At 39.2% G+C, this 18,844-nt stretch overlaps 1 protein-coding gene across 1 annotated transcript in view; it reads right to left on the reverse strand.

The window, feature by feature from the left end:
• kcnt2b (potassium sodium-activated channel subfamily T member 2b) overlaps positions 1–17,546 on the reverse strand; it is a gene marked incomplete at its 5' end in the record, with an annotated part of 95,190 nt that extends 77,644 nt beyond the window's left edge. The window contains one exon of the mRNA XM_084111401.1: positions 17,462–17,546. Coding sequence (XP_083967527.1) covers positions 17,462–17,546 — 85 coding nt within the window. The remainder of the gene's footprint in view (positions 1–17,461) is intronic.
• Positions 17,547–18,844: the final 1,298 nt, after the last annotated feature.

Raw genomic sequence — 18,844 nt, forward strand, 5'->3', positions numbered from 1 at the left:
GTAAAATACTCCTCCCATAGTTATCAGAAGTGAACCTTTTGGTACAGTTTTTTCCTAGACGCCCAACAAAATAAGGGAACTTGATGGTATCCTGTGCCCCAACAGATCTTAGTCAGAGTAGCGCATATGTAATTTTTGACAGGAATAAAAACGAGGCGGTGAGGGATAGTGCATTCAATAGATTGTACTGTTGTTTAACAACATACCGTCTACCATCTCGCAAAAAAAAAAAAAAATTCTGAAAACTCCATGAAACAGTTTTAAAAGTTGTGAGTTATGACAGTTACATGATCTAGGATCTTTATACAGTGCGTGCCATTGTAAAGACTAAGGCTGCGTTCACACTGCAGGGCTTAATGCTCAATTCCGATTTTTTGAAAAAATTCGATTTTTTTGCAAGGCCGTTCACATTTCCAATTAAATGCGACCTTTTGTGATCTCCTGTGTGAACGTGAAATGACCCAGAAGTGACCCGCATGCGCAGAAGAGTACTCAACGGTCAACGACGTCACTTGTTGTTTGCGGAAGTAGCTAAACTTCAACTAACTGTGATTCTCACACACACACACACACGAGCGCGCGCAGCGACCGTTACACAAGAGCCAGACAGCAGCCGCTGACCTATCTAATATCAGCACAAATAAGTTAACATAACGTTAGTCATATATAATGATGGTGGCCGTGGGCTTTTTTTTTTTTTTTTAATTAACGGGCTCGTCGAGGTCGACCCGTTCGGCAGATTTACCTCAGCTCGACGAATATGCAGTCCGTTTTCAAACCGACGACTACTTCAACGCAGAATTATGACGTTTTTCGCGTATCAATGACGTGCGGGTCGGATACATGCGACCTGGCCGTTCAGACTGAAGTCGCATTTCAAAAGATCGGATATGTATCGGATTTGGGACCACATACCCAAGTGGCCTGGGTCGCATTTGAAAAGATCGGATCTGTGTCGTTCAGACTGTAATGAAAAGATCAGATACAGGTCGCATAGGGGCAAAAAAATCGGAATTGGGTCGTTTCAGCCTGCAGTGTGAACGTAGCCTAAGTCTATCCCTCTTAGCATTGTTTTCATCCATGCTAAATTCACTATGGTGTCTGACCTGACTAAGGCTACGTTCACACTGCAGGCTGAAACGACCCAATTCCGAATTTTTTGCCCCTATGCGACCTGTATCTGATCTTTTCATGACAGTCTGAACGACACAGATCCGATCTTTTCAAATGCGACCCAGGCCACTTGGGTATGTGGTCCCAAATCCGATACATATCCGATCTTTTGAAATGCGACTTCAGTCTGAACGGCCAGGTCGCATGTATCCGACCCGCACGTCATTGATACGCGAAAAACGTCATAATTCTGCGTTGAAGTAGTCGTCGGTTTGAAAACGGACTGCATATTCGTCGAGCTGAGGTAAATCTGCCGAACGGGTCGACCTCGACGAGCCCGTTAATTAAAAAAATAAATAAAAGCCCACGGCCACCATCATTATATATGACTAACATTATGTTAACTTATTTGTGCTGATATTAGATAGATCAGCGGCTGCTGTCTGGCTCTTGTGTAACGGTCGCTGCGCGCGCTCGTGTGTGTGTGTGTGTGAGAATCACAGTTAGTTGAAGTTTAGCTACTTCCGCAAACAACAAGTGACGTCGTTGACCGTTGAGTACTCTTCTGCGCATGCGGGTCACTTCTGGGTCATTTCACGTTCACACAGGAGATCACAAAAGGTCGCATTTAATTGGAAATGTGAACGGCCTTGCAAAAAAATCGAATTTTTTCAAAAAATCGGAATTGAGCATTAAGCCCTGCAGTGTGAACGCAGCCTAAGGTCTACACTGAAAAATGGCTAAAAACACCTCTGAACTCCTGGTTTTATATAAGATGAGACTTGTATAGACAATCATTCTGTATAGTCTATAAGAAATATGAGACATTCGTTTTCATCAAAATTTTTAATTACATTTAGATTTTTTTGTTAAAAGTCCCCCTGCGGTGAAAATATTTAATCGGTATTATATGGTCATAATTAGTTTTTTTTTTCTCTGAGATTCCCTGCAGAAATAACTGTGATATACTATATGCCACTACTGTGACACACATAAAATTACTCATTCCGTGATGAATGATTTTGGTCATTCTACTGAACCCTTCAATTTCAGTTTCAAGTCAATTTTGGTTTCATTTAAAGTGTACACAACAAGTGACTTGTTGATCTAATCCAGAGCTTTCCGTCTCTGAGCTGTATAAGCTAGTTCATCAAGGTCGATGCTAGACAAGGAGCTTAAAGAGGAATAATGGGGCTGCAGGGGGAAGTCTGTCAAGTGGGAGACACAGCGGCGAAGTCGATAAAAGACCTGGCCTGTAAGACAGAAGGCTGTTATTTGTATGATAATACCAGGCCGAGTGCCATCGCTGAGCTGCGGGCCACTACAGTCCCAGTCTATCGGTTTAGAAGAACGGTGCTGCTAATGAAGCACGTTCTGCAAAAAAAGGCATGTGACTGAGCATGATGGATGGAGTGTGTGTGTGTGTGTGTGTGTGGCCTGGTAAACCCTACATTATGGGGACAAAATGTCCCCATAAGGATGGCAATATCCGAAATCCTTCTTCGTGTGGGGAAATTTTTTGGTCCCCATGAGGAAAACGGCTTATAAATCATACTAAGTGATGTTTTTTTGAAAATGTAAAATTGCAGAAAGTTTTCTGTGATGGGTAGGTTTAGGGATAGGGTTAGTGTAAGAGAATAGAATATACAGTTTGTACAGTATAAAAATCATTATGTCTATGGAAAGTCCCCATAAAACATGAAAACACAACGTGTGTGTGTGTGTGTGTGTGTGTGTGTGTGTGTGTGTGTGTGTGTGTGTGTGAATTTGTGTGCGAGAGATGTTGATTTTATCATTTTGAATGTGATTGGATGGTGTTTCTGCAAGTGCATGACTTCAGAGTAAATCAATGATAAAGAGTGGCATTCATGTTCTCTCTCAATCTTATTGCCTGAAGCTTTATTTTAAGTCCAGTTCAAAGCAAAAGGCTAGACTGCTCCTTTCACAGAGAACCGTTGCATCAACCCACACCAGTTCTGAAATGCTACAGCTAGTCATGTAATATTTCTGAGTCATGGGTCATTGTCAGAAACAGAAATGCTCTTGATTTAATAGACTGGTGAGACTGTTTAATTTGGGCCACCCATTATGTACTCAACACTGTCTGATCAAGGAAAGGTGCAAAAAAAAAAAAAAAAAAACCCCAGCTCACTAAAGAATATTTTTGTTTAGATCCCTAGAGTGAGGAAATGCTGCTATATTGTTAGTAGCGTGACTGTAATTCCACTTTCAGTTTTCGTAATTCAGCTTGTAACAAGCTACTTTTTCAACAATAGAGCTGTAGCACGACCAAATTCAGTCCCGATATCAGCCCGATTTTGGCACGATCCATTTGATGTATGGTGTTGTGGTGATTCGTAAAGGACAATGGGCGTCGGGAAGCAAGAATCGATAATTTTATTTCGTATAGTATGTCATAGTGGATGACAACCGTCGCTTCACGATGTCCAGACAGAAAGAAGACATAATCTGTGACGTTGACCAATAAGAGCACAGTAGCTCTTCTGTACACAGCTTTCAAACATGCTAAAACAAAAGAGAGACGATTGTATTGGTGCTGCTAGGTGGAATTATACAATGGGGAAAGGTTTGTGGAGCTACAGTATGGCAACAGTAATCCTGCCTTTATGGTGTTACCTTGAGGGACTACCATGACTGAGTGAAAATGCTGGCGAACAATAGTAGAGGCACTTTAGCAACCTGGTGAGAACTGGAATTAGCATTAAGCAAACACGTCACTTCGGTAGCCATTGTTTGTTTACACACTCTTGTTTCTGGAAGTCAGTCGCTAGTTCCGCCTTCTCAGTGGCATCATGCATGTAATTAAAAATGGAAAGTGATGATTGGTCGGGAAGCAATGTGTGGTCTGACATGTATTTCTGAAGGACCATGTGACACTGAAGACTGGAGTAATGATGCTGAAATTTCAGCTTTGATCACAGGAATAAATTACATTTTAATATATTAACAAAAACAGTGATTTTAAATTGTAATAATATTTCACGACATTAATGCTTTTACTGTATTTTTGATCAAATAAATTAAATGTTATCCTACCTTTTTGAATGAATCTTCCTGTCAGAAATGTGTATTATGACTTAAAATGCTGTCTATAAAATAATAAAGTCCCCTTGTGGTGAAAATCAAGCTTTTAATGTTGTTTATATGTCTATGTGGTGTTTTTAATATGCTTTAAGAAAAATCATGTGCAAATTCATAAGTCAACACTATTGCTGAGTATTTTCTCTTTAAAACTGCAGTGAACCAAAGACAGTCTCAAAAACATGGTTTGAAATCGCTGGGGCACGTTCAAGTTCAAAACGGTGCGCAATGTTTTGCTACGGTTTCCGGGTTGAACGTCATGTTTGCTGGAAACGGCGTGCACCGGTGTGCAACGGGTTTGAGATACGTTTTCTCTTGTTTGGGGGGTGTGTCAGAACTGCAGTCCAATCAGCAGCAACATGTATATGAAGCACGCGGTATTAAAGTGAACTCTACAATGGGTTCAAGGAAAGTAATTTACAAATGTGTTCGATGCAGCTCGGTATACGCAACAACTGAGGATATTAGAAGACATGTTTGTCGTAAGTTTTATTGTAAAAATATAGGATATCAACATAATGATGTAGTTGTTTATATTTTTAGCTTCATTGCAAGTGTATGACATTTGGTATAGAAATAAACAATGGTAATTAAGTGCTTTTCCTAAAAATGAGAAAGAAAATACAGGGTATTAAAACAGTATGAACTACAAATAAAGTCAGTATGTGAGGCTAAATAGATGTGTTTTAGTCTGAATTAGGTAAGATGTGTGCTTCCATTTCAGTTTCAGCAATCCTTTCACTCGATTGGGATGTTCTCTTTTGTTCTGGGCGGCAAGTGCAGTAACTGTAACATCGGGCATATTTTGTAGTAGGCTATTAAACACATATTTATACCGATTTCATCAGGCTCCGAAAATTCTTCACAAAGAACACAAAGAATGGCCTTCTCAGCTGCTATAGTTGCAACTCTTGCGTCATCAGAACAGTGTGTTCAACGCATCACCGTTTCTGTTTAAAAAACGTTGTGCAACGTTTTGTCGGGGCTGAACGCAGCCCTGGTGTTTCTGATGTCACAAACTACCTTGTAACCAATCATATCAACGTGTGATCATCAACGAGTGGATCTCTGAGCTGGTGTGAGTGAGTGGAGGCGGGGCTCATTTGCATATTTATAGAACCGCATATACTAAATGAGGCAAGGGTGTAGAGTTACATTCAAGCTTCTTTTTTTAATTTTTACTTTTTTTTTTCAAGGACAAAACTTTTAAATATGTAATTTGGTGATCAAAGATAAGTTTTAAGGGATACAATTATTGACTACAGGGGACTTTAAAAGAAATACTTCATATAATGTCTCCTTGCTGGTGTAAGACTTTACAGTGTATTTTATTCCAATATATGATCAAACAATAGTCCCATACATGTCCACAAATGTCTTGGCTAAGCTCCGGATATTCACTGACCCTAGAAATGCCCCCAGTGTGGAGGTGTGAAATATTACATTTGCTATCAGTGAGTTTTTTAAATGACATTTATTCAAGTTTCTAATTTTAACGCTTTTCATATTTCATGTAATTTCCCATTTTCAGAGACGTTTTCACGTTAATATCCTGTGGGTGGGTTAACTTTGACGTTAAATGTTCCTCAACAAATGAGTAGTCCCAGCCCCAAGTTTTCCTGTATATTTTTGAAATTAAATGGGCTGTGAATGGTGTTTTGATTGACGAAAAATTAAATGATTAAAAAACAATCCCTTAAAGATAATAAAGAGGTAAATAGATCTCTAGATACTGTCAATAATGCTGGTTTTCCATAACGTTCCAGCTGGATCAGATGAGGCTGTCTCTGCATCTGCTTCCCAGAACCACATTCTGAGCTCCAGAAAATCATGGCAACTCGCATGCTGCCATTAACAGACCAAATGTGCTTTCAGTCGAGTATTATGTTAATTACAGCTGGGAATCCATACAAGTCATTAGAGCCACAGTCCTGGTTATCTTTTGAGATTAAATAATTGTCTTTTTTTTCAAACCAACATTGCTGAAACCAATTCAATTTAACTGACATGCTTTAAAGGAACCTGCCACAGCTCACATCTTCTGCCTCCGTTGCTGGGGGTGTGAGTTTTTTGGAAGGTAAAGGGGTTGGTTATATGGGTTATCCAAAGAGGTGCTCAAGTAATCTGAACAAACATGCACAGAGAACAGGGAAAGAGTACGCAGCAGGGGAAATGGTTCAAAACAAAAGTTCAAAACACAAGTGTGTTCCGCAAGAATCAAGAGGACATAAGTGGCTAACAGAGTGTTGTCGCATTTATATGCGTAGGCATATGTGTGTGTGTGTGTGTGTGTGTGCACTAGAGACCTGCGTAGGAGATTAATAGAAGTGAGAGGTGTGAGACATGTGGGACAAGCTTTGGCTGAGTTGGCTGCTGAATTAACCTGTCTGTCACTTTTAATCGGCGCTGGGCTTTCATTCCCCAGAACAACTGTCTTCTGCTCAAACCTAACCAAGTCCCTCTGACACGATGTTTGTCAGGTATTTTCCTCAAATAGCTACTTGCTTCTCCCTAAAATCTCTGAGCCTTCTGTCACTTTCAGAAGAGTAAATGCAGCCTGACATAGTAAAAACGTTCCACTTCCTGTCAGACAGCCAATGGGATGCTGCGTTGTCACTGGCATTTGAGGTAAATCTATCAGATCAGTTCTATTATACGTTTAGAATGATTTTGCTACGCTTCGTTCAAGCTGTTTGTTTAGACAGACGGCACAATCACAGTAAACAATGTGTCAATGTATACTGACTTTAGTCCTGAGCTGCAAATGAATGTTTTTAGAACGGAGCTTCATTCAATATTCTCAGAATCACTTCCCTTACGCAACAAAAATATATTTCTCAATATATTACGTGACAATATATTTCATGTGTCTCCATATATTGTGAAATTGACATAGTAATATATCATATGATATATTATATAATAATATATTATATATGTAAGTTATATATTGCAATATATGGGACAATACTGCAATTATTGCCGTTTTCATATATTGAATAAATATGTATATATATATATTGAATGGGCCGACTGATTCAAGCTGATAGAAGAGCAACTTTGACTGAAATAACCACTCGTTACAACCGAGGTATGCAGCAAAGCATTTGTGAAGCCACAACACGCACAACCTTGAGGCGGATGGGCTACAACAGCAGAAGACCCCACCGGGTACCACTCATCTCCACTACAAATAGGAAAAAGAGGCTACAATTTGCACAAGCTCACCAAAATTGGACAGTTGAAGACTGGAAAAATGTTGCCTGGTCTGATGAGTCTCGATTTCTGTTGAGACATTCAGATGGTGGAGTCAGAATTTGGCGTAAACAGAATGAGAACATGGATCCATCATGCCTTGTTACCACTGTGCAGGCTGGTGGTGGTGGTGTAATGGTGTGGGGGATGTTTTCTTGGCACACTTTAGGCCCCTTTGTCATGATTCTGCCTTGTCTCTGATTTTTCCCTGTCTTGAGGCAGGATCATGACAGGCCCATGTTTTATGTGTAAGCACATGGCCATTTGTTTTGGCTGTGTGCTTGCGTTGTCTTGTCACCGTACCCCGCCCCCTTGTTATCTCATCTTGTTATCATTAGATTGTTGCTTTCACCTGTGTTCCTGATTAGATCATTGCTTTACCTGTGTCACCTGTTCCTGATTAGTTTCTCCCTATTTCATCCCCTCATGTTTTCTGTCCTGTGTCGGTTCATTGTGAATCCTGCTGTGATGTTACACTCTGTGAATCTTGCCTGTGCTATTGTTACATGTGAGTCATTGCTAAATAGTTCCTGTGAGTATCCTGTCTTAGTTACGAGTCCTGTGAAGATCCTGTTCGTGTATTTGCTGTTAGTTAGTGTCTAGTCTTCTGTCAAGTTTATAGTCTAGTTAGTTATCCTCAGTCTTGTCTTGTTTTACCCCATTGTGGGCTTTATTTTCCCCTTTTTGCCTTCAATAAATCGTGTGTTTAGTGTACTTTGTCTGCGCCTGGGTTCTCCTTCCTCATCATCATAACAGAATCATGACACCCTTAGTGCCAATTGGGCATCGTTTAAATGCCACGGCCTACTTGAGCATTGTTTCTGACCATGTCCATCCCTTTATGACCACCATGTACCCATCCTCTGATGGCTACTTCCAGAAGGATAATGCACCATGTCACAAAGCTCGAATCATTTCAAATTGGTTTTTTGAACATGACAATGAGTTCACTGTACTAAAATGGCCCCCACAGTCACCAGATCTCAACCCAATAGAGCATCTTTGGGATGTGGTGGAACGGGAGCTTCGTGCCCTGGATGTGCATCCCACAAATCTCCATCAACTGCAAGATGCTATCCTATCAAAATGGGCCAACATTTCTAAAGAATGCTTTCAGCACCTTGTTGAATCAATGCCACATAGAATTAAGGCAGTTCTGAAGGCGAAAGGGGGTCAAACACAGTATGGTGTTCCTAATAATCCTTTAGGTGAGTGTATATTGTATACATGGTAAATATGAAATAATTTAATGTACAATGTCTGTCATATATTTTAAAATATAATAGATTGAATAAGACATCGATATAGTTCACATTAACTGAATGAGGTTTATTTTAAAAGCAGCAGCTGAAGGACAACTGTTCTTCATTGTAAAAAAATAAAACAGTTTTTAGTGCAACAAAAACAGAACAATCCCTCAGTGGAAAAAAACAGGACAACAATCCTTTAGTGCAGTGTTATGTTATGGTCCTAAGAGCCAATAGGAGTGGCGCATTCAGATCGCGCTGGCGCCGCTGCCAGTGTGAGCAGGGGAGAGAGAGTCAGATGAGAGCAGATCTGATGAAACAGCAGGCAGCAGCACAGAGCATTTCTCCAAAGCATTTCTTCTCTTAACAAAAACTGTGATTGGAAAGTTGGACTTTGGTCATGTTGAGGATGAAATGTCATGTGGGGGAATTCAAAGTGGACTCAAAAAAAAAAAAAAAAAAAAGTTGTAATTGCTGCTCTTAATGATAATTTAATTTATAATACTCTCATCTACATTTTACAATATATGAATCAATACATAGCCATATATGGCCCATCCATATGGCTATATAATGTAAAATATAATGAATGTCATGCAAAAATTTGATTTGGACTATTGTTAATCAATCTCTCTGTAAACCTATGCATGAGCTTGCTTAACTCATAAAAAATACTTTGTTTCAATAAACATACATGCAATAAATGTAATACAGTTTTGTTTGTATATCAATGTATTTTAATATATGAATCAATATATAGCAATAGGTTGTCCATCCATACATTGCTATATATTTTCAAATATATGAGGAAGTTTCTGATACATTGAAATATATTTTCTAATGTATTGCAATATAAATTCTAGTATATTGCAATATATTTTTGTTTCGTAACTGTAATTTATGTTAAGATCAAACGTTAACTGAGCTATTTAAAAATGAAATGTCAAGCGCTAAGCCAGCTAACAAAATACATTCTCGTAGTGTTTTGCTAACGCTAACATTAAGTTATAAAATTGTTATTTCTGAATGTTCTCTGAACTGAATTAATTTATAATGGTTTATAATGTTTTTCTGTTGGTTATGTGAAGGGTAAGGGAACATTCCATTTTAGAAAAAATATGGGAACATTACTTTTGAATGTTCTGAAACAAGTAATGCTGTTCTGAGAACATCATTAAAGACCGGATAACTTTGAACGAACATTCTATTTACGCTACTGGAAGAATGTTCATAACTTCGAGAGAACCTTGTCAGAATGTTATTCAAAGTTCTTAGAACATTCTCTGTTAGAACCCACTGTATAACAGATAAGCAGTACGCTACTGTGTGTTGTCTATCTAGCTATCCAGAGAGTATTTGTTATGCATGTAAGAAGGTGATAGTGAATACACACAGTGAGGAACACCATGCCATGGGATCTCCAGGGAGGAGGAATTACTGCCTCTGACACACACACACACACACACACACACACACACACACACACACACACACACACACACACACACACTACACTCTCCCCTACACTAACCCTACCCCTAAACCTACCCATCACAGAAAACGTTCTGTATTTTTACAAAAAAAGAAGCTTGTTTTATAAGCTTGTTTCCTCATGGGGACTTCAATTTAGACACCAGTACCCACCAGACACATGTTGGTTTTTATATGGGGATGACCAAAAATGTCCCCAAAAGATCAAAGATTTCTGGTATTGCCATTCCATCTACAGGTGAAACTCGAAAAATTAGAATATTGTGCAAAAGTTCACGCAAATTAAAAGGTGAAACTAATATATTTAGTATATATAACTACACTCACCTAAAGGATTATTAGGAACACCATACTAATACTGTGTTTGACCCCCTTTCGCCTTCATAACTGCCTTAATTTGCCATGCATTTGTTATGCATGTAAGAAGGTGATAGTGAATACACACAGTGAGGAACACCATGCCATGGGATCTCCAGGGAGGAGGAATTACTGCCTCTGACACACACACACTACACTCTCCCCTACACTAACCCTACCCCTAAACCTACCCATCACAGAAAACGTTCTGTATTTTTACAAAAAAAGAAGCTTGTTTTATAAGCTTGTTTCCTCATGGGGACTTCAATTTAGACACCAGTACCCACCAGACACATGTTGGTTTTTATATGGGGATGACCAAAAATGTCCCCAAAAGATCAAAGATTTCTGGTATTGCCATTCCATCTACAGGTGAAACTCGAAAAATTAGAATATTGTGCAAAAGTTCACGCAAATTAAAAGGTGAAACTATTTAGTATATATAACTACACTCACCTAAAGGATTATTAGGAACACCATACTAATACTGTGTTTGACCCCCTTTCGCCTTCATAACTGCCTTAATTCTATGTGGCATTGATTCAACAAGGTGCTGAAAGCATTCTTTAGAAATGTTGGCCCATATTGATAGGATAGCATCTTGCAGTTGATGGAGATTTGTGGGATGCACATCCAGGGCACGAAGCTCCCGTTCCACCACATCCCAAAGATGCTCTATTGGGTTGAGATCTGGTGACTGTGGGGGCCATTTTAGTACAGTGAACTCATTGTCATGTTCAAGAAACAATTTGAAATGATTCGAGCTTTGTGACATGGTGCATTATCCTGCTGGAAGTAGCCATCAGAGGATGGGTACATGGTGGTCATAAAGGGATGGACATGGTCAGAAACAATGCTCAGGTAGGCCGTGGCATTTAAACGATGCCCAATTGGCACTAAGGGGCCTAAAGTGTGCCAAGAAAACATCCCCCACACCATTACACCACCACCACCAGCCTGCACAGTGGTAACAAGGCATGATGGATCCATGTTCTCATTCTGTTTACGCCAAATTCTGACTCTACCATCTGAATGTCTCAACAGAAATCGAGACTCATCAGACCAGGCAAAATTTTTCCAGTCTTCAACTGTCCAATTTTGGTGAGCTCGTGCAAACTGTAGCCTCTTTTTCATATTTGTAGTGGAGATGAGTGGTACCCGGTGGGGTCTTCTGCTGTTGTAGCCCATCCGCCTCAAGGTTGTGCGTGTTGTGGCTTCACAAATGCTTTGCTGCATACCTCGGTTATAACGAGTGGTTATTTCAGTCAAAGTTGCTCTTCTATCAGCTTGAATCAGTCGGCCCATTCTCCTCTGACCTCTAGCATCAACAAGGCATTTTCGCCCACAGGACTTCCGCATACTGGATGTTTTTCCCTTTTCACACCATTCTTTGTAAACCCTAGTTGTGCGTGAAAATCCCAGTAACTGAGCAGATTGTGAAATACTCAGACCGGCCCGTCTGGCACCAACAACCATGCCACGCTCAAAATTGCTTAAATCACCTTTCTTTACTATTCTGACATTCAGTTTGGAGTTCAGGAGATTGTCTTGACCAGGACCACACCCCTAAATGCATTGAAGCAACTGCCATGTGATTGGTTGATTAGATAATTGCATTAATGAGAAATTGAACAGGTGTTCCTAATAATCCTTTAGGTGAGTGTATATGCATATGCATGATTATACTTTTCAGAGGGCCGAAATTTCTGTATTAAAATTTCTTTTTTTTTGCTGATTTCATGTAATATTCAAATTTTCTGAGATTTTGAATTTGGGGTTTTCATAAGATGTAAGCCATAATCATCTAAATTATAACTTTTGCACGATATTCTAAACTAAACATAGACAGTTTTGCACCAATATAAAAATTTGAGGGTTTAACACTGGAAAGTGACTAAAGTTTCTGTAATGTTTAAAGAGTTAATATATAATTATAGTGATAGTATTATGTTGTTGTTGCTGTTGATGTTATATTCAAACTGATTGGATTCCTAAAAACAACAGTGTATAAATGTGATGGGACTATCACTATAACTAAAAAGAGGTTTTGAGGTTCCAGACACAAAGTCAACGTAAACTATGTTTAGTTTGATCACTGAAAGAGTTTTGAGTTGTTTTCTGTAAAGAGAGTAATCATTCATGAACACCCTTAAAAAGTAACCAACAAATCAAAGAATGATAATTTTTCAGGCCATTTCAAGTTTGATTTTGACGTGATAAAGCAGTGATTATCTAAGCGAGTTGTTTACTTACGTTTTAATTTTACGGTACTTTTTCAACTCCAAAATGTTGTTCATTCAGACCGATTCTTGAATGCGCACGAAAACAAGAGGCAGGATTTATCACACAAACAAATCAAATCCAATCAAAGCGCGATGGAGACATTTCCTCCTCTCACGTGACCTTCCCCCATTCATTCTCAATTACCCCCCATCAAACCCACCGCACGCTTTAGGGGATCTGTTAAAGTCCCCCTGCAGTCAATAATTATATCCTTTAAAACTCATCTTTGATCACCAAAATGACATATTTAAACGCTTTTTCCCCTTGAAAACAAATTTCTTCATGCCTTAAAATAGCTTGAATGTAACTCTACACCCTTGCCTCATTTAGTATACGCGGTTCTATGAATATGCAAATTAGCCCCGCCTCCACTCACTCACACCAGCTCAGAGATCCACTTGTTGACGATCACACATTGACCTGATTGGTTACAAGGTAGTTTGTGACGTCAGAAACACCAGCGAACTTCGAACCGTGTTTTTGAGGCTGTCTTTGGTTCACTGCAGTTTTAAGGAGAAAATACTCAGCAATGGTGTCGACTTATGCATTTGTACATGGTTTGTCTTAATGAATATTAAAAACACCACATAGACATAAACAACATTAAAAGCTTGATTTTCACCACAGGGGGACTTTAAAATTCAATGGGTTCAGGGGAGGCAAGAGAGATGCAGCGTCCCGCTGTAACTTTACCTGCTGGTGTCGCTGTTGCACTGTGTTACTTTAGAAAAGCGAGTGATTATGCACTTTTTAATGTCACATTTTGTGATATTTGTTTTATTTTTGTAATATGGATTATTTTCTCATCCAATTTTTTGAGGAGGCACTGCCTCCCTTGCCTCCTCGGAGGAAACGCCCCTGAAACATATGGATGGAAAAGAGCAGATGATGATTCTTCACATTCTTTCATGCTGCAATAATAATGTGGACATAATGTGAAATCCTTTAATGCTAACATTCTGTTTACACTGGCATAAAGTGATTTGCCTACTTGCACTTTGCCTTTACGAGGTCTTTAAATCAGAGCCGAAGGAGCCAGACATCCTTATTTTCGAGTCCTCAAGGAGCCAGGTTGAGCAGGTTAATGTTTCTCACACACACACACACACACACACACGTTTCTCACACACGTTTCTCACACACACACACACACACACGTTTCTCACACACGTTTCTCACACACACACACACACACGTTTCTCACACACGTTTCTCACACACACACACACACACACACACACACACACACACACACACACACACACACACACACACACGCACACTTTATGCAGTGAGAGTGTTCAGTGGGTTGTCTGAACAGGAAACAAGCTTCTCTATCTTTGTCAGCTGTACTACAAAACGCATCCACAGGGAGAGCGACAGACCACGGTGTTTGCCGCTCTCTGATAGGCAAATAACATAATCAATCCCCAGTTGGTGAGAGTGATTAGATATGATTTCAGTAATGAGATCCCTTTGAAACTGTCAAATGGAGGCTGTTTCAAATGTGGAATTATCACCTGAAGTAGTTGCTCCATTTACGAAGACATGTCCCCTACTTTTAACCCCCTTACGAATGAGCACTCGCCAATTAGTGCATTTTGAACACCCACTCAGGAAGACCAGAAGCGAGGGAGAAAACTCATTCTTATCTTTCTAAAGGACTAAAGTGTTTCGGTCCTCCGTCCTCACCTAGCAACGGAGTGTCAAGCATAAAATGCAGATTTTTATGTTCCACCATCTGGCTAAATGGCATATTTAGCTCATGTGTACGTTTAAGTGCTGTGGCTCTCACAATATACCACTGAATCACAGGTAAATTGACATCATTGAAGAAAGCGTTAAATGCTCTTTAGATTTGCAACAGTTGGCAAATTATAAATGACAAATCTTAAGTGATTGATACAGTCGATATATTAGGACTGTCAAAAATAACATTAATTTCTGTGATTGATATTTTCTGTTTAACACATAAACAATATGAATTGTATTAACAGCTAGTGACCAAAAAAAACAAGACCTTCCCTGACTTCCTAGGTTGTCTATGAAAGCCTGTGGACTGATTTTTATGTGAAGGACTCACAGGACTTCAGCGCGCTCCGAGAGCCTATATTCCGTCCACATGAAACAAATGCTTATACAATGTTCAGGATAATGCCGAAAGAGCCATTCTGTACTGCTTTCTTAATTGTTTACTCACTGCTGTCTTTTTTTGTTGTGTGTTTATTTACATATTCAGTGTCGCTCTCTAAGCAGCGTGGACGGCGTCTGGATGTTCGCTAACAGTATATCACTGCAAAGGTATTTCCAACTTCGTTTTACTTCTAAGCGAAGTAGGAAAAATAACTTTGTCGTGAGTATATCTGGGAATTGAATCACGTTCAGTCTCTTGTATATTACGTTATCGGTGAAGCACAGTATTAAAAAAGTTAAGATGTGTTAAATGAACATAAAGAGTAAAGAATCGAGTGCTTGTCAGATCCGTGTCATGCGTGTCGGGTCTTAAAGTGACAGCAGTCTAATAAACCAGCTCCAGTCCGCTGATCAAAGAACAAAAGAAAAGAGAAAATGCTCACTCATTGCTCTTGACTGAATAACTTTTGTAGGATTCATCTAGCCTATATTTTACTTAAACAGTGAAGACCACACAGTGTTACTTTACATTTTATTACTTTATTCAGTTTCTGTGTATTTCTTACTCGAATATTACTGTTAGACCTACCTGTAAAACTTAAAGGTCCACTGAAGTGCCTTGGAATGCGCAGCTTTGTATGATACGTTGGCGTAATTTCCACTGAAGCAGGAAGCTAAGGCGGGACATATTGAATGGCTCCTCCCCCTTTTCAAATAGCCAATAGCATTTAGTTTACCTCACAGACTTTAAGTCGTACTTGACAGCACCATGAAAGTGAATCCGAGCGCTGATGATACGTTAGATTCAAGAGGTGTGAATAAATTCTAGCCATTTCATTCTTAACCAACGTACAGTTGGAAAACGGAATAAAACTCGAGCGTTTGAACAACCGAACACACGTCTCCAACCCATATTGCTCTGTGACGTGACAACGGTCGCTTTGGCCAGGTGGTATTTAGCATATAGGGGACGGGGCGATTCTAGAGAGAATTTGATTGGACAGAAGATGTGATGAGAAGCTGAAGTCTGCGGTGATGTCATACAAATCTGTGATCCATTTTAACAGAAGTGAAAGACTAAGTTTTGAATGCTTATATCTCCTAAATGTGAATTGTGTCATTGTTTTGGAACACACCAGCATATTCATAACTTTAAGGCTAACATATTCATACTAAAAGCAACAAAACTTACATTTTGATTTCAGGGGGCCTTTAAAGCACTGTTTGTATCTTTATTTTGTTGTATTTGTGCTATTGCTTCTTAATTGTTTGTTTTTTCTCCTCTATAAAAATGTTTGAACTTAATATTAGTTAGGCTAGTGTTTTTTTTTTTAGTGTGTTAAAAATTGGAATTGAGAATTGGGAAATTTGACCAGTATGTAAAATGTTGGTGTTGAATGGCTTTACTCATTTCCTGTAATGGGGGGGGTTACAGGAAGGTTACAGGAAGGAAAACGTTACAGGAAGGTTTGGGGAACGTTCTGCAAACCTAAAAAAAGACATTCTATTTCCATAACAAAAACTTTCTTGGCTAACCAAAAACAAACGTTACAATACATGTTTTGGGAACCCAAAAATAACGTTCCCAGAACATTCTGGGAACCTAAAACTAATGTTACCAGAACATTCTGGGAACTAAAATGTGTTAGCTGGGACTGGCCTTCTTTGCATGGTAAAAAGATGCCATTAAACAAAATTTTTAAATATACCATCTTCATGTTTCCCCATTAATTTGGAGACTCGGTGCATGGCACTAGTGCTGTAACCTGCTACATTGAATTAAAATAAACAGGTGATATCATCTGAGGTGTGCAAAACATCATCACATTAGACATTAGATATGACACAAGCATGCACAAACCCAAATATTTGTCAGTTAATATTTTTCTCTGCTTTCGCTGTCTGTAAAATGGCTGTTGAAGTCAAAGAGATAAAAATGTGACCAGGCTGCATCAAAGCCTGCATAAAACAACTACGCATAGCCTATGCCAGGATAAACACACAGACTAGAGCCTAGCTAGCTAGACAGCATTTGTGGACATCACAAGGTGCTTAATAAGTTTTAAGACACAGCCAGACTACACAGTAGCCTACATACTGACACTGATATTAGTTGGCTACAGTAACAGTCTAATAATAATCTTAATAATTATAATAGCTACTAATACTCATTTTAATACTAAAACTAGTTCCAGTATTGCATTCAAATGACCTTATTAATACTAATAACCAATACCAGTAGGTTACTGTACTAATACTCCACAGCCAATTGGAATTCTTACTGCATCTCATACTACTCTCAATCTAATGCTAATACTATGGCTATTACTAATACTCACACTCATGTTATTAGGCTATAATGCCCATAATTCTATAGTAATTCCCTGTGCAGTGCTCACATGCAGTTATTTCAAATGGAAGCGTGAGTCATTGGTAAAGCACGTATGTAAACATAAGCTGAGGAGTTGAAGTTGCTGTACCTGTCGTCCGTCTGCCAGTCCCCGAGCAACAGGTCTCGGAACCGGTACCGCGGCGGCAGCGGCAGAACCTCCTTCTCCAGCTCCACCATAGTCGACACAAATCAACCCGGGGTGGAAATTAAAACGCCTTCGCCCTCGTTTGTCCCTCCGCTGTGACTGTTTCAGTTCGCTCACATATATAAAGTGTTGTCATCACTCAGTAACGGAGACACGGATCCACTATCACAGCAGCGACTGAGCAACTGGTGCCTCCCCGAGCTGAGCTCACAAAACACTGAGCGCCTGCCTGGACATCCTGCTCCTCTGCTGCTGACACAAGCTGTTTCACATCAGCCGTAACTGTTGCCAGTTATTGCTGCAGTGCGTTATTTCACCATTGTCCTGTATTGATTGAAGCATATGTTATTTAAGGGGAGGGAAAGTTTTTTTTTTAATAATTCATATCTTACCGCCTGAGGTAATTTCGTCTGAGCGTAGTTGTGAAATGCGTGCCACTCATATACTGGAACTCAATCAAAGCTAACTGTCAATCAAAAATTAGTAGCCTAATGTAGGTAATGAAAACCCCATTTCCATCACTGCCATAAATGGTTCATTTTTACATCAGCTTTACCAAAAATAGTGCAGCGAATTTGCAAAACAGTGAAGTGCATTAAGTGAGGGGGAACACCTGTTGCAGTGTTTGACATGCTTTATCCGCATGCATATTCAGTTAGCATAATAATGCAATCAAAATCAAAGAAGTCACATTTCCACGCTGGAGTCAAATGAATTGTGCTGTCACATTCGATTTCTCCACTGGAAACAGAACCGAGTCTCCTCCTCTCTCTCTCCTGTCAATAACCCGCAGTGAGATCTTGAGCGCTCTGCCCCTCAGTGGCTGCAGTGGGAGAAGCCCAATAAATCTGCCCTGCTTAGCGACTGAAAGGCTTCATACATAACCTCAACCTTTAAAGGTTTGATGGTCTTTTTACAGCCACATCTGGTTCGGGCGATTCATATTATGTCATTAAAACACAATAAAAGAACATTCATGTAAAGGCTAAGGTGATGTTACTAAATAATGCCATGCATGATAGTACATTTATGCACAATACTGTTCAAATTGTTGGGGACGGTAGGATTTATTTAAAAAGAAATGAATACTTTTATTTAAGCAAGAATGCATTAAATTGAGAGCAAAACAGTTCTGAACATTGATAATAAATGTTTCTTGAGCATCAAATCATCATATTATAATGATTTCTGAAGGATCATGTGACACTGAAGACTGGAGTAATGATGCTGAAAATTCAGCTTTGATCATAGGAATAAATTACATTTTACAATATATTCACATAGAAAACAGATATTTTAAATTGTTATTATATTTAAATATTTTTA

This window comes from Abramis brama (assembly GCF_963993115.1).
Source record: "Abramis brama genome assembly, chromosome: 1".
Lineage (NCBI taxonomy): Eukaryota > Metazoa > Chordata > Actinopteri > Cypriniformes > Leuciscidae > Abramis > Abramis brama.